Source organism: Coptis chinensis, chromosome 2, assembly GCF_015680905.1.
Source record: "Coptis chinensis isolate HL-2020 chromosome 2, ASM1568090v1, whole genome shotgun sequence".
NCBI lineage: Eukaryota > Viridiplantae > Streptophyta > Magnoliopsida > Ranunculales > Ranunculaceae > Coptis > Coptis chinensis.
In genome coordinates this window covers 74,317,530-74,344,071 of record NC_141457.1, presented here as the reverse complement: position 1 = coordinate 74,344,071, position 26,542 = coordinate 74,317,530, and the positions used below count along the sequence as shown (strand labels likewise).

General features: G+C 40.3%; 4 protein-coding genes and 1 pseudogene across 5 annotated transcripts; 3 read left to right on the top strand and 2 right to left on the bottom strand.

Moving 5' to 3' along the window:
* The first annotated feature begins 3,884 nt into the window (after nt 1-3,884).
* On the top strand, nt 3,885-8,082 carry LOC147517772 (putative protein phosphatase 2C 35). Its single transcript, XM_086589873.1, has 2 exons — nt 3,885-5,286; nt 7,666-8,082. Exons 1-2 carry the CDS (start codon nt 4,357-4,359, stop codon nt 7,801-7,803), a joined length of 1,068 nt encoding a protein of 355 aa, XP_086445999.1. The 5' UTR covers nt 3,885-4,356; the 3' UTR covers nt 7,804-8,082.
* Nucleotides 8,026-13,691, top strand: LOC147517771 (putative disease resistance protein RGA3 pseudogene; annotated as a pseudogene). Its single transcript, XR_015211557.1, has 5 exons — nt 8,026-8,166; nt 8,470-8,533; nt 8,774-12,785; nt 12,947-13,048; nt 13,202-13,691. The product of XR_015211557.1 is annotated as a putative disease resistance protein RGA3 pseudogene (transcript).
* A 3,365-nt stretch (nt 13,692-17,056) lies between these two features.
* On the top strand, nt 17,057-18,450 carry LOC147517770 (uncharacterized). The gene is made up of 2 exons (XM_086593701.1): nt 17,057-17,439; nt 17,604-18,450. Exons 1-2 carry the CDS (start codon nt 17,057-17,059, stop codon nt 18,448-18,450), a joined length of 1,230 nt encoding a protein of 409 aa, XP_086449827.1.
* A 5,559-nt stretch (nt 18,451-24,009) lies between these two features.
* On the bottom strand, nt 24,010-24,539 carry LOC147517769 (uncharacterized). The gene is made up of 2 exons (XM_086593700.1): nt 24,411-24,539; nt 24,010-24,369 (listed from the first exon to the last, which is right to left on the bottom strand). The coding sequence occupies exons 1-2, from the start codon at nt 24,537-24,539 to the stop codon at nt 24,010-24,012; spliced, it is 489 nt and encodes a 162-aa protein (XP_086449826.1).
* Nucleotides 24,540-24,636: 97 nt separating this feature from the next.
* On the bottom strand, nt 24,637-25,308 carry LOC147517768 (uncharacterized). Its single transcript, XM_086593699.1, has one exon. It carries the CDS (start codon nt 25,306-25,308, stop codon nt 24,637-24,639), a length of 672 nt encoding a protein of 223 aa, XP_086449825.1.
* Between the last annotated feature and the right edge of the window lie 1,234 nt (nt 25,309-26,542).

Genomic DNA, 26,542 nt, shown 5'->3' with positions numbered 1-26,542 from the left:
TAGTTTAATAATGTGATAGAAGGATTGTTCTTTTTGGTTTTAAATTTGATCTCAGATTTTAATATTGTCGATAATATGTTATTAGGGTTTCGTTTCATCTTGGGGTTTTAGATGATTGAACAGGGTGACGACTGAGATAATTATATCTTGGATAATTCCCTATTTTAAATTTTTTGGAAATTTAGAGTGTGACATATATAGTAAGTCATTCTGTCATTGGAAAGAATTACAAAAGCTTATAACAATTAAGTTATGATATATCTTAAGTGTTGTTATAAAAGTAGACATGTATATGTCTAATGACAAGGATCAGGAGTCATAAAGGTATGACTCTGGACTTAGATTTTTGGTTGGAATGTGGGACTCAAATCTGGATGCAAATGTTTCAGACTAGGACATGAAGCAAAGCTCACAAGCAAAATCATAATATAAATGCAGCAAACTGAAATCAACATCTCATAGTATAATACAAACTCTTTCTCCATATTATGCAGACCTATACCCAACTCTTTCCGACCTCTCCTGTGTTAAAGAAGTTGTTCCTCTTTACTTGTTTTAGGAAGAACCAATTTAATATAGTGTCCCTGCTTCTAACAAAATGTCTTTGAGCTAATAAGGTGGTATCCTTGCCATGTGATTGAACATTCTTCTAAAGATCTCCAGAAAATAATTTACCAGGGTGAACCACTAAATTTTAGTTTAGAGAAGATTTATTAGCATATGGACCACGAGTCCACGACCTCAAATCACCAAAGAAAAAAATCTTAGAAATGAATGAAGTTCAACTTCACTACATCACACATGCACCCTGACACACCCATCCCTTATCATATTTAAATTCAACACAGACTCCGTATGCCGCAAAAAATATTAACCCCAAATAAAATTACTAATAACAAAAAAATTCTACAAGAAAAAAGTTATAGAAATACAAAATCGAAGTCAACCTTACATTTACCTCTATTTTCATCACTGCTTCAAGGAGAGAGAGAGAGAGAGAGATTTTGTTTATTTAATTTGGTTGAGAGAGAAGAATAGTTACGGGAGAAAGAAAAGTAGGAGAGAGAAATAAAAGAGAGAGAGAGAGATTACGGTGGGGTTTTTTCTGTGTTTCAGGATTATTAAATCTCGTGGATATCCTGTAAGGTTTTTTTTTTTTTTTTTTGATATCCTGTAAGGTGTAGTCTGTTAATTACTAACTTAAGTATATACTTATAAGATCGGGACTCTATTCATATATATATAAATGAAAAATAACGATTTTGCCTATATTTTAAATGAAAAAATCTGGGTCGATGAACAATAATTTTGGTGCATGTACGTCCTAGGGGCATTTTGATAATTCCTATGTTTTTTTTGTTTTGTTTTGTTTTGTTTTTTTTTTTTTTTTTTTTTTTTTTTTTTTTTTTTTTTTTTTTTTTTTTTTTTTTTGTTTTGTTTTATATAAATTTAAGTTCCTAAGCTTTATATAAACTACATAACAGTCCCTATTGTTTATGGTAATTGTAAGATAGTCTTTATATTTTACGATAACTACATAACAGTCCTTATATTTTGTCTAAATTATATATTAGTCCCTATATTTTATCTAAATTACAAAAAGTCTTTATACTTTTCTACCAATATAATATGGTTAGGGTTGAGATAACTTTGAGAGATTCATTTTCAAGGGAATTGTAGGAGCTCTATTGAGTTAGGATTTGAGTAAGGTTGTTTGTTCTTGATTCTAGTTAACTCGTGTAAACGCTCTAATCTTTATTATAAAGGAAACTCGGCTCTTGTGTGGAAGTAGATAACATTTACCTAACCACCTTAAATCTTGTGTCTTTTTGCATTTAATTTCATATTTATTATTTGTTATAGATTGTATGTGGATTAAGTAGTAGTATTTATTGCTCTATTGAATTTGTTATGACAATTACCAAAGTCTTGGGTAGGTGACTTTCTTGGTCTGACTACATCCAAAAAAAGTCATTTGGAATAGAGAGTAACTAGGTTGAGGTGTGATTTTCTAGTAAATTCTCCCAACATGTTTTACACGAGTGACGATTGATATATTTAATAGAAGAAGTTGATAAAAATAATTTGATCTATTTCAATAAAAACAGAGCAAAATATGAAACAATTGCAATGCTAATAGCAATAACACGGTGTGAGTTTTTTTTTTTTTTTTTTTTTTTGCACACAAGTAAAAATATATTTTAGGGTTAATTAGTTACACCCTACACCCCCACCCCACCCCACCCCACCCCACTAGATGAGCCAATTAGATTTTCCCCCACTAGATGGGAAATTAGGGTCTCCCCCCTAAATACACACAAAAAAAAAAGTCAAAGTGGGTTGACCGAAATTTTTTTGTGTGTATTTAGGGGGGAGACCCTAATTTCCCATCTAGTGGAGGGGGTAGTTCACCCTATATTTTATAGAAGTAAGAGAATAATATTACAGTATCTCTTTACAACATTAGAACCTTCAGATGAACCTAAAATAAGTTTTTTGAGGACATTCTATAACTCTTACAAACTCAAGCCTACCACTACTCCATAGCGACACATCTTTGGGCAAGTGTGATCGATTTGCAGCAAAATTCGCTTATCGGAATACATGTGTAATTCAAACCTTGTTTCTCAGAATACACCGTCTTAGTTGCATAGAAGCTAATTTACAAATTTCTTTTTTCTTGAAATTGTTATTCCCCAAAGTCCCGACTCCCGAACACATATTTAGCATCCCTTAACACTATTAGCGAGGGACTCAATGCAACTCAAGTCGCGTGTGTTACCAGCTAGGGTGCTGGCATTCCTTGTAATTGTGCTACTTTTCGATTCATAAGAATAACTTTCTTTTTTTTTGGTAAAGAAGAAAAACTTTATTTCCCTTGTAAAAATTCTAATAATCAAAGGGAACACACACTTGTGGATTCTCACACCCTTATTGGACAAAGCTCTTCTTTTTACTGACAATATAGAAATCCATCACTTTAATTATAAAGATAATGAACACCAAAGCAAAGCCTGATGATATAAAAGTACTTGGAGACATAGTACAAAATATCAGGATATGGGTATTTATCGATATTTAATTTCTGGATATGTATCGTAGATATATCCCCCTCTTTGAGGATATTTGACATTGTTTCACATACAAATATCGTGGATATATTCAAAATATCGACAAATATCGTAGATATTATAGATATTTCTTGATATATAATGACATATTATTTATATTTATTTGAAATATAATGGTAAATATTAAATAAAATTGTTATATACACAAAATATCGCCAAATATCGCAAAATATTCAAAAATATCGCAAATATCGTCGATATTTGCAGTCATATATATCTCTGAACATATCATGATATTTATATATCTTTTTTTGAAATTTGGATAGATATCCCCAAATATCACGATATATCGAGATATTTTGTATTATGCTTGGAGATATGATGAAATCTTTTAAAAGAAAAAGAAAAATATTAAATGAGCCCACATTTGTAGAGTTCTTCCTCTAAGCATCTGATTATTAGATAACCTTTGCTTAAAAACAAGAACGCCAACCCAAAAAAACAAAAGTATTGATGACAGTGAAAGCCCTTCTTACTTCTTAGGACATCTTAATTCATAAAACAAACAAAAAGATCTTAAATAAATTCTAATGACCAATCACAATCACAATATCCAAAAATTAACTACTGAAAATCACCTCAAAACTACCAAAATTTAAAGCATGACATTGAAAAGGAAATATTCAATCACATTCACCTAAACCGAAACATATTTTGAACTAGCTTAACGCCTTCACCTAATAAACATCAATAGTTTTGTCCCTTTTTTCTGAAGGCTTTTTTGGTCTCATGCTCTGTTTTTTCTTATTAAAACATGTTAACATGCGGAAAAACCCGTTGGCCCCTAAAACCTTCAAATAAACAGAATCATCCAAACGACTTTTTGACTACACGGCTTGCACTCTTTCTTCAGCCTCAACTAAAAAGTGCTTATTATAAGCAGAGTTTTTTCAAAGACCCTTTATAAAACCCCAGAAAAAAGAAAGCTTCAAGTCCTTGGGCAATAATTGAAACTTAAAAACTGCTCTTCTCCTTCTTCTGGATTTCAGGTGAAACCTTTTTCTTTATATCTCTCTTTCATGTGTTTTCAAGAACACCTATTGCACTCACTAGGGTTCTACTGTTTTCTTCATGTTAAGTAACTAAAATCAGCTTCCAAGAACTTGTCTTCAAGAAACCACCTTTTGCTTAACACTGCTAGTTATGATGAATTTGAGTCTTGAAAGAGATTAGTACAGTTGTTAAGTGAAGAGTTTGGTATTACTGTTTGTTTAGCTTGAGAAATATGGGTTGTGTTCATGGAAAGTGTTGTGGTAGTTACCCGACTTCTTCGAATGGGGACCAGAGGGACTATCAAGAGAATGGTGGGAATAATATACACCCTAATGGAAACCATGAATGCATACTTTCAGAGAGCTCTTTGGAGTATATTGATATTCCTTCACACAAGTATGGTTTAGAGTATTCAGCTCTTACGCAGCGAGGGTACTACCCTGATTCGCCTGATAAGGAAAACCAAGATTGCTTTTGTGTTAGAACGAAAGTTCAAGGGAACCCGAATCTTCATTTCTTGGGTGTTTTTGATGGGCATGGACAGTATGGTACTCAGTGTTCAAATTTTGTTAGGGATAGATTGGTTGAGATACTATCAGAAGATCCTATGTTGGCAGAGGATCCAGTAAAAGCTTATAGTTCTGCATTTCTGTCCACAAATTTGGAGCTTCATGACAGTGAGATAGATGACTCTATGAGTGGTACAACAGCGATTACTGTACTCGTTTGTGGGAACACTCTTTTTGTTGGGAATGTGGGTGATTCTCGAGCTGTGCTTGCTGTGAAGAGTGGGGATCGTGTTATAGCGGAGGACCTCTCGTATGATCAGACACCCTTCAGAAAGGACGAGTATGAGAGAGTAAAGCTTTGTGGGGCCAGAGTTTTGAGTGTTGATCAAGTGGAAGGAATTAAGGATCCAGATGTTCAGACGTGGGGTGATGAAGAGAGTGATGGAGGCGATCCCCCAAGGTTGTGGGTACAGAATGGGATGTATCCTGGAACTGCATTCACAAGAAGTGTAGGAGATAGTACGGCTGAGAAGATAGGTGTTGTTGCTGTTCCTGAGGTGTCAATGGTTCACCTTACCCCAGAACATCCGTTCTTTGTAATAGCAAGTGATGGAGTGTTTGAGTTCCTGTCCAGCCAAGCTGTCGTAGATATGGTAAAACCCGAAAAAAAACTCTCTATTGAAATCTAAGATTGATTAGTAGATTATTTACTTGGTTGGTGATTTAGTTATAATATTGCATAAGCATTGTGGAATTTCTACTCGTGTGTTTCTTACTAACTGTGGAATATCTAGGCACGTGTTTCTTACTATCTGAGGATGTCAAGTCATGTAGCTGAAATGTATTTAGATTGTGTAGGTAAAATCCAGGAAAATGAATTCTTGTGTATATACAGATACTTTTGTCAAGAATAACAGCAAAATCTTTTACTTGTAACTATTGGTATGGGATTTGGAATCTGAATGTACTAAACCCATTAACTATTTAAATCTTGCACACTTCAGTTCTAGTGGAAATCGGTCTCTATTGATCATTACTCCTTAGCTATGTTACATGGACACGCCATATTTTAAAAATAACTGTGTTGGATACGTATCCACGTGTCTGTGTCGACACACATGGACATAAATTGGGTGTAATATACCTCAATTTTATATTCTTCTCCGTGTCAGACACTGCGTATCCATGTCAGATACAGACACACGTATCTGTGTCAATGTAACTTAGCTCATTAGCTATTTAATTGAGACTTGCACACTTCAGTGAGTTTCTTGTTGAGTCTGTTCTGGTGTAAGTTTGATTATGAAGTTATCACCATTATCACCATGTAGAAAATTCTATCTCAATCCCCTTCTTGTTATAGGAATCGACACGGTCATTCTCCATCTTCTGGAGTTCTGGTGATGGGTCCTTCAAGTTGAGGAGTGAGTCTTCATTCTTAATGCTTGAGCACCACTGGTCCTCAGTCTTTAGTCTATGAAATCCATTTTTTATTTCAATCCTTTTCTTCGATGTCTTGTTTTGGGGGGAGCAGTAAAAGCGTTAAACATTATGTAGCTAATGAACGAAGGTTGTAGAATATCTATCTTTCAAAGGAAACCAAAAAATGAAATACAACAGAAAATCATCTACAGTACTCAGTGTTTAGAAAACACGCATTGAGTCTTGCCTGAGAGCCTCGCACCAAGACTATAGCCTCACAGGCAGTGTACGAGGCTTAAGATTTTAAAAATGCATGTGAATATTTTTTTCATATCACATACCGTATCTCATAATTTTACTTCTACATTTGCTCTCATTTATTCATGTAACATATTTTATCTCCAAATCTCTTTTTATATATTTATATTTTTCTGTATTCTTTCAGTGTATTTTTTATGACATTGAGGCTTACGCCTCAATTGCCTTTGAGGCTCGCCTTAAGTCTCTAAGACTATCCAAGCATCATAACTCCAATTGAGCAGTATCCGTCAGGGAATCCTACTAAATTGATGGTATCCGAACAGTGTGTCTGTCCACACCTCTTAGTATGTCGATCAAAGGTAAATGAGTCCATTGACAAAGATAGATCGCTTCGTCCATGAGTACTGTGTTAGAGCACCCCTTTAGTATATAATCAATCTGTTATGTATTTATGCACATGACATGTGTGTGGCACGTGCCGACTATTCACTATAATATCAAACATATATACATCACAGATGTATATACTAAATGGGTGCTCTAACACACTGCTCTATCCTTCAAATTGCTCTTGATGCTATCGCCATTGATAGTTGTGGTCACTAATTCTTACTTTGTGTTAGAGCAAAACAGCGGCTTATTGAGTCGTAGTCCTAGGTAGGGCACCATGCATACCATCATGGATGCAAAGGCGTTTTTTGCATATGATGTACGTAGCTAGCACTTTGCAGTGGCATGATGGTGTTTTGTGATTTCTTGTGGTTATTTGGTTACTGTTTCTGGCAGTGATTGATCCGATTATATTTGTTTTTGTCTTCTGCTTGTAATTGATTTTTGTACCTCAGTAGGCCACCTAGTCCTTTTATGTACACTCTGTTTTGTTGATAAGTATACCTGAGAATTCGTGGAAAAAAGGTTCTTAAATCTTAAGCATGCCATGTCTGAGGGAAATTTCTTCACCTAGTTGATAGTCTCCATCCTTTACTTAACTCGTGGATGGTATTGCACGAGGAAAAGTTAAGTGGACTGGGAAGAGGGCAATACATGATAGGATTCTCAATCGGCCTGTCGTACCAACTTGTCATGCTGATCAAATAGAATTTCTTTTTCCGATCAGCATAGAATTCTATATTGGACTGTTGCTTTATCCCTGATTACCTGTGAGATTTTTTGCCTTTGCCAAGCATTGTGGTTCCTCTTTACCAACCCTGTTTTCCCTCAAGTTCATTCTAACCGTGGGACTGGTTATTTATTATGCCTTGGATTTCATTTCGTTTTTTATTTTCCTTGCCTTTTGCCTGGATTTTTTTCTGAAAGATACTGGTGTTCATCTTTTTTTTTTCTTGTAGGTGGTGAAATATTCAGATCCTCGGGATGCATGTGCTGCCATTGCTCGAGAATCATACAAGCTTTGGTTAGAGAATGAAAGTCGGACAGATGATATAACTATCGTCATTGTACACATCAAAGATCTACATAGTGTATGAATAACACTTCTTCCTTGTTCTTTTTTCGGATGTCAAAGAAATGCAAGGATTCTTCTTGGAGAAATAGAATTCTCGTAGTGTGGGCGGACTATAAGTGGCCTACTGGTGGCATAGAGGATTATCTTTTAGGTCTTTACAGGAGTTAACATGGACGAGAGTACATTGACTGTATTTTATGAAATGGCATCCAAGATTTTCATTTTTTTTGTGGAGAATCTTCAACAGAGTATATATGTAACTAACCTGTAGCAGGAATGGATATATAGACATCCTTGTGTCCTTGTTGTTTTTCCAGTGACGAACTTACATAATGAATTATGGGGTGAAATTTTGCCATGGGGGTCAAGGAAGGACATAAAAGTAGTAAGTTAGAAATATTCAAATGAGTTGTTATCTTTTTGACTTTTGAGGATGATTTCCCTAATTTCCTAGTTAAAACAGAGTTCCCTAATTTCTTCCCTACCATCTCGAATTCTTTCCCAGTCAATTCTCACATGCCCAATTATTAAATGAATGTGCATTTTAGGTTAAAAGTTAAAACAACTAAGTCGTCCAAGGGTTTCTTCTCGTACAAGAAGACAGTTCGAAGTATTCACACCCGTCTCTAGATTCTGTTTTTGAGACTGACAACTTATTTTTTGAATGGGTTTTGGTTTCTTGTTTCAGCGGAAAAGGGGGAGAATCTTGGCTAGTGATGTTGTGGCAGGCATCGCCCTATATTAGGGGAAGAGTAAGACTAATTGGTCTACTGTAATTGGAATATTATAGTTTGTTGTCTTTTTTTTTTTATCCGTCTTGTCTCATACTCCCATTGATTGCATATTTGAAAATGGGATAATATCTACGTTGAGTTGCAACCTCAGGGAGTGGCAAATTGATACAATTGAATTCTCACTGAAATAAGTGTCGCCAGTCACTAAGAGCCAGGAAGATCATTTTGTGACATTTTCAACTTCTGGGTTTAATACAGGGTTTAGGTACAATTTGGATGGTGATGGCTCAATCTCAAGTGGTAGAGGACGAGTGTGCTTGTTAGTGCTAGTAGCTAAATCAGGTGCATGTTGTTTTAGCAACCAGTAACTTTCGATAGTGCTAAAGTGCTAATGTGAATTGGGATTGGTCAGTTGGGAGATATTCTCAATGATGGTTAAGAGTTAAGAGAGCAGGCCCAAGAAAACAAAGAAAGCGAAACGTAGCATGCCTTCTAACTTCATGTCATGACATACATGGCCTATCTGTCAAAACTGTGCATCGGCATTGTCACAGGACAAAGGAGCATCCATATTATGATCCTCAAGTTTCCCTGATACCTCACCAAAACCTTTCCATTGACCTTCCCTTTAACTCAAAAACCAAATTCAAAACACCAACGGAACAGAAAAGATGGATACAGTTCTTGGAGCACTCATTGTGAACCTTAGCTCCCTTTTCCAAGGAGAGCTTGGCTTACTTTGGGGTGTCGAAAAGGATATGGAAAAGCTTTCTAGCAAACTGTCAGCCATCCGCGCTGTCCTGGAAGATGCTGAACTGAAGCAAGTCACTGATAAGGCCATTGCTAATTGGCTAAGGAAGCTTAAGGATACTGTTTACAAAGCTGATAGCATCTTGGATGAGTGGTCAACCGAAGTTCGAAGATCAGAATTGGATATCACAAACAGTAGTTGCACGAAGCAGGTAATCGGCTCCTCCTTGTCCTTTTTGGATTTCAAACAAATTGTTTTTCGTGACAAGATTGGAAAACAGTTACAAGAGATCCTAGAGGAATTTGATGAAATTGCTGAAGAAAAACTGAAGTTTCACTTGAGAGATGGAGTTACGGAGCGGGGAGTCTTATTTGATAGAGATCGAGAAACTAGCTCTGTCATAGCTGAACGACAGATCTATGGGAGAGAAGAAGACAGAGAGAATATAGTGAAGCTACTGATAGACAACACGAGTAGTCAAAATGATATTTCCGTTTGTCCCATAATTGGAATTGGTGGCCTGGGGAAGACTACTCTTGCGCAATTGGTCTACAATGATGAAAGAGTATCAAAGCATTTCGAAGAAAGAATCTGGGTCTGTGTAGCTGAAGATTTTGATGTCAAAAGACTTATAAGATTGATTATAGAATCTCTGTCAGGAGAGGCTTGTGATCTTGAAGGCTTGGATCTTATGCAAAGTCAAGTGAGCCAATTACTAGATGGGAAGAGGTTTTTACTTGTGCTGGATGACGTTTGGAGTGAAGATCAAGACAAGTGGGACAAAGTGAGATGTTCGTTAACATGTGGGGCTAAAGGAAGTTCAGTCCTCGTAACTACTCGTCTACAAACCGTAGCGCTAGTCCTGGGCACAGTTCCAGTGTACAATCTGACAACTTTATCAGAGGATGAGTGTTGGTCTTTGTTCAGGGGACGTGCTTTTGGTAGGGAAGACGAGGAATCAAATGCAAGTTTGGTGGAAATTGGGAAGCAGATTGTCAAGAAATGTGGAGGGATGCCACTTGTTGCGAAGGTTTTAGGTGCCTTAATGCGCTTTAAAAGGGAGGTAAGAGAGTGGTCCTCTGTCAGAGATAGTGAAATTTGGGAACTACCAGAGGAGGAAGGAGGTGCAATTTTAGGTGTCTTGAGATTGAGTTATGACCATCTGCCCCCATATTTGAGGCAGTGCTTTTCTTATTGCTCAGTATTTCCAAAAAATTTTGAGATGGAAAAAGAAGACTTAATCCAATTGTGGATAGCAAATGGTTTTGTTCAACTTGATGGAAGAACGGAGTTGGAAGATGTTGGAAACAAGATTTTCAATGAATTATTACGGCGGTCCTTCTTCCAAGACCTGCAGAGAGACAATTTTGGCAACATAAAAACCTGTAAAATGCACGACCATATGCATGATCTCGCCTGTTCTCTTGCTGTGAATGAATGCTTTGCCATGAAGGTTGACGAGACAGTCACTGTCCCAAAAAGCATTCAACATTTGTCATTGATATTCAAATCATGGAAGCCATCGAAATTTTTTGAGTCTTTATACAAACCGAATCAGTTCTTGCGAACACATCTTTTATTGGGAAGCTACAGACATGTTCTACCTCTTCATATTATTTTCACGATGCTGAAGTGTTTACGTGCGTTAAACTTGACTGGCATTAGGATCAAACACATGCCAGTTTCAATTGGAAGTTTAAGATGTCTTAGGTACCTAAACCTCTCGAAAACTTCGCTGCGGTTTTTACCGGGATCCATATGTCGCTTGATTAACTTGCAGACTCTGAAGCTTGTAGGTTGTTATAAGCTTCAAGTTTTGCCCAAATACATGAGAAACTTGAAGAACCTTAGACACTTAGATATTCATGGATGTAAGAATCTAAGTCTAATGCCAGTTGAAATTGGACAATTGACGTGCCTTCACACGTTAGGTATCTTCATTGTGGGGCAAAAGGTTGGCCAACAGATTAAAGAGTTGGAAGGACTGAGCCATCTTGGAGGAGAACTACATTTAAAAGGGCTTCAGCATGTGAGGGATTCAACAGAGGCCAAAGAGGCTAATTTGGTTGGAAAGCAAAACCTCTCTTCATTGCAGCTGTCTTGGAAATTTAGTGGTGATAATGGTGATTTACAGGAAGAAAACGTTGAACGGGTGCTTGAAGGACTTGAACCTCATCCAAATTTGAAAAGATTGGTTTTAGAAGGGTTCAGTGGATTCGTCTTTGCAAGTTGGATGAAGTTCCTCCCTGGTTTGTTTGAACTTGAGCTTAAAGGTTGTATTAGATGTGAAAATCTTCCGCCACTAGGACAACTTCCCCTGCTTAAGGTCCTATACATTAATGGAATGGATTCATTGAAGTGCATCAGGAATGACTTCTATGGTGAAGGAAGTGTCAAAGGGTTTCCATCACTAGAAAGGCTCTACCTGAAAAAACTGTGCAGTTTGGAGGAATGGTACCCTTCGAATGAGAACGAAAGAGAATGGTTGTTTCCTCGGCTCGAAAGTATGATCATTAAGGATTGCCCCAAGTTGGAATCATTTCCTTTCCTCCCTTGTGTCAAACATTTAGCACTTAGGAGTTGCAAGGAAACTATAGTAAGATCATTGAGAAGCCTCCCTAGTCTTTCTTCTCTTGTAATCTATTTGATTGCAGAATTAACATTTTTTCCTAAAGGCTCTCTATGTAATCTAACTGCTCTGAAATCTTTGAATATTGTGCGCTGCCGCAAGCTTAAGAGTATACCTGAAGAAATAGAAAATCTTACAGAACTGACTTCATTAAAACTTACCGACTGTCAGGACCTAGTGTCTCTTCCAGAAGGATTACAAAAACTGACTTCTCTCACTTCCTTTACAATTAAGTCTTGCAAGTCTCTGAAGTCTTTGCCAGCAATGGGGATCCAAGGCACGAAGAGCTCTCTTTGTCTTTTGCAAATTTTTAGGTGTGACAATCTAACTTCTTTATCTGAAGGGCTACAGTATCTATCATCCCTCGAGCTATTTGTTATCTTGGGCTGTTCAGAGTTGGAACTGTCAAAGGAGGATTTTCAGTACCTCATTTCCCTTCAAACTCTACGTCTTAAAGAGTTACCTAAGTTGACATCCTTCCCAGACATACAAAATCTCAATCTTCTTGGAGATTTGGAAATTTCTAAATGCGAGAACCTGAGGATATTTCCACAAGGGCTGCAATGCCTCACCTCTATTCAATCTTTAAGGATTGAATATGTTCATCGTGATCTACATGCTCAAATTGAGAAGGAGAAGGGCAAGGACTGGGCCAAGGTTTCCCACATTCCAAACCTTTTTGTGAGACCATAATCATCATCTGTATCAACTTATGGACTTTATAGTATGTTCTTCCCATTAATTTGAAGATTGTTGGTGCCCTTGGCCTTGCACCGTCACTTCCAAGTTCCTTCCAGTACACCAATGGTAAGCTTCTTGTGTCCTGATTCTGATGCTGCTGCGGCTTCTCTTAAGTAACATATCGAGCCTGTCTCTCTTTTGGGATCCTGGTGAGTAGGACTTTCTCTCTTCTTCTTTGTGTCTTTGGTTTTTCGTTCTTGATGATGCCATCTAGTGTTCAGTTGTTTACTACTCCACTTCTTATTTCTACTGGAGATTTGTATATTGAGTATGATTCTGACCTCTTTGTAATGTCATTTAAATGGAACAGAAGTTATGAATAGATACACAAGAATTAGTTGTGGAAGCTAGAGTTGAAAGAACTTCAATCAATTAATGAACTCAACTCGGTGGCTGTAATAATCCAGTGAAGGTATCCACCAAATGATGATAATCCACCTTCTCTATTATGTAGATATTGTGTTTAGAGAATGAGTATCTAAAACAAATATTTTAATAAAATCATTGACGAATCCTGTGTAAACTTGTCCTTACGTCAATATATTTTGATGTGATGGATGCGCAGGAATCTCTCGAGGAAGTCTCCATTCAATACACTCGACTCAGATGGTTGACAAAATCCAACGATGTACCCACAAATGATGAGTTCCAGCTTCTTATATTGCTGATTTGCTGTAGACATTCAGTTTTAATTATCAGCTTATGGCGGCTGACCAGTGGTAACAAGCGGAGTTGAATATTCTAGTAGAACCTTGAATGACACCCTTAGTACAATGAGCAACACAGTGGAGTTGATTTTTGGATTGAAGAAGTAGAACTGTAGAAGTGGTAATGCTACAGTTTTCTTTTTAAAAAAACTCATTTCATTAATCATTTACTATTGTGAATAGTACAAACGGATGCTCTGGTTGTTTTTGTCAGACCAGCGTTGATACTCGTTCAATCTTGCTTTTATATGTTAAAAATCAGAACCATATGATTAGTATGTTGCAGACCTCCACTGAATTTGTTGGTTTTTTAAAGTTTGATATTATTCTTTCTTTTGTACCTTTTAATGTGATGTCCTGCATTCTTATACCGTCATATTACACTTGTTGTGGGATGTGTTTCCTGATCTAAAATGCCACATATACAGTTCAAGCCTTCACTTGTATAGTTAATATAAATAGGAGCTTTATAGAGTGAGACATAAAGATATAGTAAGGCAGAATTATGTAGAATGAGAGAACACCAAATACCAAGTCATAAATCACACCACAGATAAACTTGCGTGGTTCTTGTTGAACCTACTTCTATTTGTTATCTTGTTCCTCCTTCAAAACCATTTTCATATACGTTCGTGATGTAATTATGTTCATAGTATAAAATATCAGGATATGGGTATTTATCGATATTCAATTTCTGGATATGTATCATGGATATATCCTTCTCTTTGGGGATATTTGACATTGTTTCACATGCAAATATCGTGGATATATCCAAAATATCAACAAATATCGTGGATATTGTGGATATTTCTTGATATATAATGATACATTATTTATATTTATTTGAAATATATTGGTAAATATTAAATAAAATTGTTATATACACAAAATATCGCCAAATATCACAAAATATCCCAAAATATCATAAATATCGCAAATATCATCGAAATATCACCGATATTTACAGTCGTATATATTTTTGAACATATCGTGATATTTATATATCTTTCTTTGAAATTTGGATAAATATCTCCAAATATCGCGATATATCAGGATATTTTGTAGTAAGCTTATGTTCCCATGTCATTATCAAAGAACATTAATACTGAGTAGTTGAGAATGCTCTCAGGAAGTCACCTCAGCCTCCCTTTTTTTTAAAATCTGAGATGGACATCTCAGCTTTTATAATGATTCGGCAGATAAAAAAAGCAAATTCGTGCCCAGTTTTGGGAACTGTTCGCCGTAACAATCAAATAAAAGAAAAAAATAAAAAAACCTTTTGTGAAAACTCAAAATCCCATCCCGACCTATACCAAAAAAAAAGAAAAACCTAGCTCCATTCTCTCTTTTCAATGGGAATTGCTATATACATACCTCATATATAAGGCAGACCCCATTTTAAACTTTTTAAATACCGGATATGTCCCAAAATAATATATTAGGGCAGACCGCATTTAAAAAGTGAAAACACCTAAATTTCAACTTTTGTCTTTTTACTCTCTCAAGAAACCTTCCTTAAACCCACACCTTTTTTTCCCACTCCTCTCATTTTCCAATCCAGATAAACTTAACCCACACATCTCTTCTTGCTCTACACATATTCATCTTCTTTTTCAAATTCTTTTGTTCTATTTCTATTTACAACCCTAAAACCCATCTTTTTGTTTTTCATTTTTTTTTGGATGACAGTGAAATGGAATGGGCATATGATGTTTTTAATGTGGAAAATGAACTATTTAATGAAGAGAAATTTCAATCAAGTGACCAAGACAGTGACCAAGACGAGGTAACTCCATACACAACTATTGTTCATAATGATTCCAATATCAATTTATTATGAGATCATTATGAGGACGACTTGTACAAAATGTGATTACAAAGTATTTATGCAAACTCAATTTATGAGGACGATATCTTCCATTTATGGTTGATTTTAATAGTGAGTGTTAGGAAATGGGAATAGTCTTACGTTCGAGACATCCCAGGCCAACTAACTTTCTAAGACTCTGGCGCCCCAACTGGAGCGACCTATGAAGCATTAGACAGTCTAATTTGGCCGTCTCTTAGTTACTTTGATAGATATTTTTCTTGTGACAAATTTTTAGCTAACATTATAATTCAATGTAAATGTTATAATGAGGTACCAATTGATGCACTTCGGACTTCACAAAATTCATATGCATTTTCGGAGGAGCACTACATAGATTAAACCGAACATGTATGGATGAATATTTATTTTGAAACTTACTTCTTTGATTTAATATCTTCTTACCCATGGATTAATGAATACTTAAATTGATTTATAGGTATTTGATAGTCGTCCAGATTTGATTGATTGGACACAACATAAAGGAAATGAAGTGGGAGCTATTATCGTCACTGGGAAATCTCAAAATGCAATTGGTGGGAAGGCTCCTAGACTTATTTTGATATGTGAGCGTGGTGGTAAATTTCGATCTCATAAAAAGGTAAAAGCAAATGAGAAGGCAATGAGAAAGACTGGAACAAAAAAGATGAATTGTCCTTTTAAATTAAAAGCGTGTTTTTAACGTGGTAGTTTAGATAGATGTCCAAGAGTTGATTGTGATCGTCATAATCATGGGTTGGCAAAAACTATGGAGGGTCACTCTTATATAGGAAGGTTTAATAAGATGGAAATGATTCTTGTATCTGAGATGAGTAGAGTTGGAGTCAAACCAAAAGAGGTCATGAATGCTATCAAAGCAAGAGATATATTAAACTCGTCCTCCATGAGACAAATTTATAACACAAGACACAGAATTAGACTTGATGAAATGGAAAATAGAACACAGTTGCAAGAGTTGGGTAGATTGTTAAGGGAAAATGGATATGTGGAATACAGTAAACATCGAGAAGGTAGCAATGAGGTTTGCGAATTGTTTTGGGCCCATCCGAGATCGATCCAAATGGCTAAGACTTTTAACCAAAATTTTCTCATGGATTGTACGTATAGGACAAACAAGTATCATTTCAAGTTGTTAGAGATTGCAGGAGTGACATCGACCAATATGATTTCACTGCATGTCATGTGCTAATGGAAAAGGAAAAAGAGTATGACTACACTTGAGCATTGGAAAGGTTTCGAGAGATACCATGCCTGAAGTTCTAGTGTTGATTGTGATTGATAGGGAGCTAGCTTTGAAGAATGTAGCCGATGTTGTCTTTCCAAATGCAAAGAAGCACTTGTGTCGATGGCACATGTCCCAATGTGTCTTGAAAATGAGAAAAAATATTCTCAGTGACGAGCAAAACATAAATAAACATTGTGCCATGTGGACTAATGTGGTAAAGTCAAAGACACAGGAGGGTTTTTTTTAGAAAGTTTGCTTCTATAGAGGTAGCTTTTAAAGACTATCCTGTGTTCATCCAATATTTGCATAGAACATGGTTGCCTTACAAAGAATCATTTGTTGCTTACTGGATAGACCAACAAAAGCACTATGGAAACACTACGACGAATAAGGTGGAAAGATTGCATGCTTTCGATCAAGTCGAAGCTCGGCGGGACATGCAAACATGATTTTCTTGGAATGTGGAAATTGATCCATCCAGTTATCAATATTGAGATGAGCGAAATTAGAGCCTCTTTTGAGAGGAGTTTAACTAGATTTCACCATGAGCACAATGACGAGTTTTTTAGTGAGCTCAGAGGATTTATTTCAAAGAGAGCTTTAGATTTGATTTTGGAAGAGATGGGACGTATAGATGTCATTGGGGTTGATGATAGTGTTTGTGACCACACTTTGCGTACTTCACACGGTTTACCGTGTGCGCATGAGCTAGTGATACTCAAACAAAAAGGGTGCAGAATACCTCTTTCTAAAATTGATGAATTTTGGAAAAAATTGTCTATTAAACCGAGAGCCAGTTATCCCATTTGTGTTGATTACAAACCAGCTATGGATTTATTTATTCAACGACTAGGATCGACTTCTGAAGACCAGCAGAGATCTATGATAAAGATGCTCATGGAACTTGCAACGCTTGAAAGTTTATCATTGGAGCCACCAAAGGAGGATGCTACACCAAAGGGCTGCCCTAAAGGCAGTACTAAGAAGAGGCCAGCAAAAGAAGAGTAGTCAACTACCCAAGATCCGTCATGGTTTGAGTACTCTCCGGATGTTCCACCCGTGACTCCACAATCCATAACAAAGCCTAAGGGCAAACCATTTGTTCCAAAAAGGAAGAAACCAAATGATGATGTGGGTTGCTCCATTAATGAAATTGAACATTCTCCAGATGCTCCACCCGTGACTCCATAATCTATAACGAAGCCCATGGCAAACCATATGTTTCAAAGAGGAAGAAACAAAATGTTGATGTTGGTTGCTCCATTAATGAAATTGAACATCCTCCAGATGCTCCACCTGTGACTCCACAATCTATAACGAAGCCCAAGGCCAAACCATATGTTTCAAAGGGGAAGAAGAAGTTGAGTTTTGATGTCAGTTGCTCCATTGCTCAATCTGGATATAAAATGTGTTTTCCGCATGAATTGCTACAATTTATTGTTGGTTTTGAAGACCCCGTCGGCGATGGAAATTGTGGTTTCAGGGCTCTCTACTTGGCTTTGGGAAGCAAACAAACTGACTGGTTTTGGATGAGACAAGAGTTATTAAGTGAGTTAATGTCAAATGAGGAATATTATGTGAGGATATTTTCCCAGGAAGCTGTTGATGGATTAAATAAAAGGATAAGGAAAAAGAAGAGAACTCGTGCCAAGAGGAACAAATGGATAGATATGCCTATTACTGGGTATTTGTTTGCATCGAGATTTGATGTTGTGCTTGTACAGTTCTCTACATCATATTGTTATACCTTTCTTCCTATGAGATCCCTAGTGGATCTAAACAATGTTAATGTGCTTGGGATCGGTTATGTTAATAGTAATCATTACATTAAACTAGATTTGGAAGATGGTTGCCCAATTCCAAAAATAGTGTTGTTTTGGAGCAGAAATAGTCTAGAAATAGCAAAAGGCTGGGAAATTCTAGTGAAAACCTGTGTGGAGACATTCCAAGGGTTGAATGTTCAAGGGATTGCTCAAGCTAAGGCTTTCAAAAGAGATCTAATTTTTGTCGATTAGTGTAGTTGGGTAAATAGATGTTTCAAATACTTTATACTTTTACAGAGGATACATGAAGAAACATTTTTTGCGAGGAAGAATTTTTGTAAAGACTTTGATAGAATGGAATTGAGTTTCTTATATATTTTGGAACCAAATGTTTTACATGTTTTAATTTTGATGTTTCGACTTTCATTGTTTACATGTATTGGTCTGAAACATTTTCCCAAAATTTCAAATTAGTTAGAGTTTTAATTTCGATCAAAACTAACCTAAAAATAAAAGACGTTCAAATTAGGCTAACTCTGTCTGCATTTGATGGTTGGACTGGACCGTCTTATAAAGAGAGGAGATTGTGTTGGACCTGTTTTAAGAACGGTTTATTGGAACCAACTTTAAAATAAAAGACGTTCAGATTAGGCTAACTCTGTCTGTATTGGATGGTTGAACTGGACAATCTTATAAAGAGAGGAGATTTTGTTGGACCTGTATTAAGAACGGTTAACTGGAACCAACTTTAAAATAAAAGACATTCAGATTAGGCTAACTCCGTCTGCATTGGATGGTTGGACTGGACCGTCTTATAAAGAGAAGACATTGTCTAAAGACTAACCTATCTCATTTTGGATAGTTGATATAAACCGTTTAATTGGTCAAAATTGGGCAAATTTAGTAATTCACTAAAATTTGGTTCATAGTGGCTGACAAAATCTTTATTTTAAGACAATAATTAAAAAAACATTACTAACCATTGTTTGTACACCTAAATGTTACATATTTGTTTTATGGTCTTACCCATTACACTATATGAGTTCAGGGTTTAAAGTTTATGGGTAAGTGTATGCACACAAATTACAACCTCTAAGCTCCTATGTCCTAATCTCTCTCACTCTCCCTCCTATTTTTTTTCCCTCCTTTTTCTTGCTCTAATGTTCCTATTTATATCCTCCTCCCTTCTTTCTTATCCATTGATCTTCCTTCCATCTTCTGGTCCACACTGGCACACCTGTCTTCTTAGGGTTCCGCGACCTTACTGCTGTACCCCCTGTTCCTTCTTTATTAAGTTGCCTGCTCTTTGACTCTGACCGCTCTACTTCCACATGCTGCTGTACGGCCCGACCACTTTTTCAGAGCCGTGGCCCTGATCAGGTGTTTTGCGCCTTCATTTTCTTATCTTGCTTCAGGCCAGCGGACATGCCACCTCAGTGGACTAAAAAGGGGTTAATACAAATGCCCCCTCTCGGTCCGCGGATCTTAACGGATTCGCGGGCCGAGACTCCCCAGCTGTCAGACTACCACACTGTCTTGTCACCCATCAATCATTCAAATCTTTCTGATTATCACGCTACCCACTGCCTTGACCTCTAGACCCTTGCCACATGTCCCTAGGTACGTGACTTGCGGCGCACGCCCAACTAGCCCTGCCTCCTTGATTCTAGCGATGCCACACATTTATTCTTTAATGGCTCTCTTTTTCACACGCGCCACCCCCCTTTTACCGTTTTGCCCCTGACTACACAAATCCCACCCAATACCTTTATTATACACTCCTCCCCCTTCCCGACTCTTCACTTTCCATTTTTCTAACTATACCTTCAACTTCCCTTACTCCAGTTTTCTTGTGCTCTTCCTTTTCCTCTTGTGAGTTCCTTGCATCTGTCCTACCATCTCCGGTGAAGCTCTCTTTGCATCTTGCTTACACTCCCCGCGCCGATCGCCTCCTCTGCTCAGGTTTGCGCTCACACTTCTCAGTTTCCTTTTCTTGCTAGAGTAAGTTGGTTGGTCATCATTTTCTTTCTTTTTTAGTTCTTGCTCTTTCGTGTCCATTTCTTTCTTCCTACTATTCGTCCATCACTCTCCCCCCCCCCCCCGTCTGTCTTGTTCATCATACTCTGGTGACATGTCTGGCTCCGACTCTGGTGGCTCCTCCGCTATCGGATCCACCATATCTGCATCCCCGACCTCTAGATCATCCAGAAATGCAGCGGAGTCTGGATCTTCCGGCCCCTCCGCCGACCACCCAGACTCTCCCTCCACGGAGTCATCCCGTGGGGCCACTATTCCATCCACCTCCGGTAGACCCTTTGTGCTACCTTCTCCTCCCTCTCATTACTCCCAACCCAACCTGGCCACTGTAAAGGCTGCCTACGACATTCCTGAGGATGTGGTATTGGAACATGTGCCAGGGGTCACTCATTTTCCCCATTTAGTACCGCCGCAGCCAGGGTTTTTAGTAGCAACAGTGGGGCAAATAGCGGCTGGTCTCTGCTTCCCCTTATCCTTGTTAGATGTTGAAGTCTGCAATCATTTTAATATTCTGCCGTGTCAAGGCATCGGCAACTTCTGGCGAATCATGTTCGCAGCCAACTACTACAATACCACAAATACCCCTCTGATTTCCCTTCAGGACATCACATCCCACTATTTTATCAAGAAAAGCACCAAGGTCGGGAGCGTGGGGTATCAATCCTTCTGCTTGCGTCCGCAGAAGAAATCATTTGTTATTCGCGTCACCACCTCCAACAAGGTCTGACATCATTATCCCCTCTACGTATCTGGGAACTTCCTCTCCGCTGCTCTCCCCCCTGAATTGTCTTTGAGGCACTCGTCCCATTTTATCTGCCGCGGTGAGTTGAGTTGATTGCCTTGTTGGTTTCACATTCTATTATCTCCTTGACATATCTTTTCCTCTGCTTTTCAGGTTGGAACCCGGATTCCCACTCCCAAATATACGCTGGTGTTTCCTCCGCGATTTTCACCCGACTCTGCAACCTAGGGGTCAACCAGTGTGACATCCTCGGCATTGACCCTGACAAAGGGAGTCCACTCCTCTGAGACCCATCCCTCAAAGACATCTGCCAATACCGCGTCCCTCTCTACCTTCTGCCCCTGCCCAAAGAAAGGAAACCCAAACCATCTCCCCCCAAGAAACGGAAGGCGAAACCCATAGCCCATTAGTCCTTTGGGTACACCACAAAGATCTCCCGCAGCCAAGCTCTCACCCGAAAGGCCGCAGCCTCCAAGACTCGTAAGCCCTCCATTGGTTCTTTCTCAGTCCCCCCTGCTACTGTCCCCAGGTCGTACTCTTCCATAGTTGACTGGGTCGACGATTTTGCCCCCCCCCCTGCAGGCACCTCTGACAACATGGATGTTACCAAACTCAAGCTTTGGGACAACGATTCCGACGGTGATGCTCCTGCCGCTGCAACTGCAAAGGGCCTTCCCGCTAAGAAGGCCAAGACTACTGCCCCCACTGCCCCTGCACCTTCCTCTCGACCTTCATCACCGCGGACCTCCACCTACCGCACTGGCAAAGAGGAGGTTCAAATTGGTCCCCTGCCCGACGGGCTGGTAGAACTCTTGCATCCTCAGTTCAAGGCCAAAGACCGCGACGTCACCACGCGTGACTCCGCTCTGGATAATCCAGCAGTGGCTGCGTCTCTCTTCTTCAGCTCCCACCTTCCTAGGGACCAAGCGTATGGGGATTTTGGCTCCTTCGCCTCTCACCGAGTGGCGATATACACTGGTTGGGAACGTGTATGCACCCCATCCATCTCTATTCCCTCTTTATTGTTTACTGTTCTCTAACTTGGTCTGTCCTTTCAGCTGAGCCTGGATGTGGGTTATGTGATTCGCGGTCTAACCAACACCCTGGACGCGTTCGAGTCTGTGAAAGCTGAGATTCACGGTCCCACTGGGTGGAAAGCGAAATGCGCCCAACTTGAGAAGGAAAGGGATGAGGCCCGTATCACTGCCCTTAAACATCACAAGGAGCTCCAGCGCGCTGAGGAAGCCTACAAGGACTATGTGGCAGGCGTCGCTTCTCAGCTAGAGAACCAGAGGGAAGCCGACAGGGCTGCCGCCCAGGCAGATTTGGAACAGTCGCTGAAAGGTGTCACTGAACACTTCAAAGTCCTTACTGCCGCCGGGCGTCTTCTTCCTGACCCATCTCTTGCTTTGGTTTCAACTGAATCTGCGGCCATATCCCCCGCTCCTGAGACGGAAGCTGCTGCCATTCTTGGGGTGTCTTCGTCCCCTATTGATGTGGACGAATCCACCGACGCGGCGGAGGAGGGCGGTCTGCCTGCTGATGCCTTGGGCGATTCGAAATGAAGTGTATCTAAGTTTCACTTTGTCTGTTGGCCTAGCCAGTTGCACAGTTGTATCTGATATTTTGATACTTTAACTTTTTGGTTTCAACCCCTGGGTTTGGATTTCTGGGTACTCCCAGCAGACCGCAGTGGGTCTCCATTCCTGTTTAACTTGTGTTTTATGAAAACTCATTACACTCTAAGTGTTCCTCTTTTGTAATGTGTTGACACCATTCCCTAGTTAATTACCATCTTGTTTCACCGTGGCGTTCATCCCCTTCCAATTTGCTTTGGCGAGGTAGGAGGCCGCTGAGTATGCCCGGGCCACTTAGCGAGCCCCCCCCCAAATTGTCTGCGGAGATGTTGAGGGCCGCTGAGCGTGCCCGGGCCACTCAGCTTGCCCCCAAGTTGACTAAGGAGATGTTGAGGGCCGCTGAGTAAGCCCGGGCCACTTAGTGTGCCCCCAAGTTGGTCGTGGAGATGTTAAGGGCAACTGAGCATGCCCGGGCCACTCATCTTGCCCCCAAGTTGACTAAAGAGATGTTGAGGGCTGCTGAGTAAGCCCGGGCCACTCAGCGTGCCCCCAAGTTAGTCGTGGAGATGTTGAGGGCAGCTGAGCATGCCCCCAAGTTGACTAAGGAGATGTTGAGGGCCGTTAAGTAAGCTCGGGCCACTCAGCGTGCCCCAAGTTGGTGTGGCGATGTTGAGGGCAGCTGAGCATGACCGGGCCACTCAGCTTGCCCCCAAGTTGACTAAGGAGATGTTGAGGGCCGCTGAGTAAGCCCGGGCCACTCAGCGTGCCCCCAAGTTGGTCGTGGAGATGTTGAGGGCAGCTGAGCATGCCCCGAAGTTGACTAAGGAGATGTTGAGGGCCGTTGCGTAAGCGCGGGCCACTCAGCGTGCCCCCAAGTTGGCCATGGCGATGTTGAGGGCAGCTGAGCATGCCCGGGCCACTCAGCTTGCCCCCAAATCAGCCAAAGAGTCAACATTGATGTAGAAACCCTTATCCGCTGCTCCCGGCCTAACACACACATGAGCGAACGCACATTCATCAGATGGGAAAATTTGGCTATTGCTTTCATTAACATAGTAGCTACCTCAAAATAACATTACAAAGTTCGAATGAAGCAAGTACAATTTTCTTTAATTAAAGCACCCATGACAAAAGCTACTCATGGAATTCTTTCAACATTCGGACGTTCCACGGCCGCTTGATGTTCTCCCCTTGGGGTGTCTGCAGCCTGTAGGTCCCGGCCATCCCTGCCTCCACCACGGTGTAAGGTCCCTCCCAGTTGGGTCCCAACTTCCCATCTATCTCTTCCTTGGTGACTGGGGTCACCCTCCGAAGTACCCGATCTCCCACATGAAATGTCCGCGGCTTCACCCGCTTGTTATACTGTCTCTGCAATCTACAGTGATACTCTTCCAATTGGATGCGCGCAGTGTCTCTCCTCTCCTCTATTAGGTTCAGCTCCTTGGCCAATATTTTCTAGTTCACCCATGCCTCTACCGCCTTGCAGGTTCTAGTCGTCAGAGCCATCATTTCCATCGGGATCACTGCCTCCACTCCATAGGCCATTGCGAAAGGGGATTCTCCTGTAGATGTCCACGACGTTGTGCGATACGCCCACAGTACATGATTTAACTCATCTGCCCAGCACCCCTTGCACTCCTCCAGCTTTTTCTTTAAATTATCCAGGATAACCTTGTTGGAAGACTCTACCTGACCATTCCCCTCGGGATTGTACGGGGCTGAAACCCTTGCTTCACTTTGTAGCCTTGGAGGAAGGCTTTCACTTTTCCCGCTATGAACTGAGTACCGTTGTCTGCGATGATGGTGTGTGGCAGCCTAAATAGGCATATTATATTCTCCCACAAAAACTTTCTCACCTGTTCCTCTTTCACCTGTTGTAGGGCCACACCCTCAACCCACTTCGTAAAATAGTCTGTCACGGCCAGCATAAACCTCCTTTTGCCACTGGCCATAGGCAGGGGCCCAACGACATCCAACGCCCACATAGCGAAGGGCCACAGATTAAATACCTTGTGTAACAGTTCTGCAGGTGAATGAATCAGTGGCGCAAAGGTCTGACATTTTCGGCACCTCTTGGAATACTCAGTCGCATCTCTCTTCATGTGAGGCCAAAAGTACCCTTGAGATAGCAACCGGTGGGCCATTGTCCTTTTGGCCGAGTGGCTCCCACACCCTTTCGTGAGCCTCTCCTAATACCTCTTGCACTTTCTGCGGCCCCAGGCATCTCAAGAGTGGTCCACTGACGCTCCGCCGATATAACTCTCCGTCTGTCAGAATGTATCTCCTTGACCTCTGTTCCATTCTCCTTCTCTCACCTTTATCCCCTGTATCTATCCCCGATAGGTAACTCTTGATGGGTCCCATCCACCCATGCTCTTGCTCCTTAGTAAGGCACACATCCTTATCTTCCGTAGTGCTTGGTTTGCTCAGCACCCTGACCTCAATAGATCTGCCCTCTGTCCCTGGGAGTACCGCGGAAACGTATGCCAAGGCGTCGGCATGTCTATTCTCCCCCCTGCCTAGATGAGCAAAGCCGATTTTCTCAAACTTTCCTGCCTTTTTCTGTACCACCTCTAGATATTTGGCCATCCGAGGGCACCGCGCCGCAAATCCTCCATTGACTTGGCATATTACCAAATTAGAATCTGAAAACACTGTCAATTTGCACACACCCAAATCTTTGGCCAAATCTATCCTTGCTATCACTGCCTCATACTCAGACTCGTTGTTCGAAGCCGCAAAACCCAGTTTCATTGACAACTCTAGGCGAGTGTTCTCGAGGGTAACCAGCACCACCCTAATTTCGTTCCAAGCATCTGTAGCTGAACCATCCGCGAATATCCTCTAACCATTCTGCATGTCCCATGGATCCAAGGGGTCGTGATTTTGGTCTGTCTCCTGTTCCATAACCATATTTTCTCCCCAGGTGGGGTCCTCGACCGGAAACTCGGCCAGAAATTCCGCCATTGCTTGGGCCTTCTCTGCGGTTCTGGCTTGGTATTCGATCTCATAAGAGTTGAGCAGCATGACCCACTTCAACATTCTTCCTGACTTCTCGACCCTCAATGCCTGCTTGAGTGGCAAGTTAGTCACGACTACCATAGAATGAGCATCGAAGTATGGTTTCAACTTCAGTGTTGAGAAGACCAGTGCCAGGGCATACTTTTCAATCCTACTGTACCTCGTTTTGGCATCCAACATTGTTTTGCTTTGGAAGTACACCGGTTTCTCTGTCTTTCCCATCATCCTTATCAATACTGAACTAATTGCGCACTCCGACACCCCCAGATATAAGTATAGCTTCTCCCCCTGTCCCGGCCGCAACAGGATTGGGGACTTGCCCAAATATTCTTTCAACTCCTGGAACGCCCTTTCACATGCCTCGGTCCACTGGAAGTTACTTGTCCTTCTTAACAGTAGGTTCAAGGGCCAACACTTGTCTGATGACTTGGATATAAATCTATTAAGCGCCGCAACCCTACCAGCCAGCCTTTGAACTTCCTTCACATTCTGCAGGGATGACATTTCTAGTAAAGCCCTAATCTGATCTATGTTTGCTTCTATGCCGCGATATGTGACTATATACCCCAGGAATTTTCCGGATGTTACCCCAAATGTGCACTTCTCTCGGTTCAACATCAGCTTGTGTCTTCGTAATATGGCGAATGTCTCTCTCAACCCTTCCAAATGCTCCTCTTTAGTCATACTCTTCTCTACCATGTCATCTATGTAGATCTCCATCTTCTTTCTGATTTTAGCCTCGAACATCTTCTCCCCCACTCTCTAAAACGTTGCCCCCGGATTTTTCAGACCAAAAGGCATCCTGGTGTAACAGTACGTTCCCCCTTCCACTATGAATGTCATCTTTTCTTGGTCCGGGCCGTACATCACCACCTGATTGTAGCCCATCGACGCGTCCATGAATGAAAAGAACTTATACTCTACGGTTCGGTCCACCAACTCATCTATCCGCGGCATCGGGTAACAA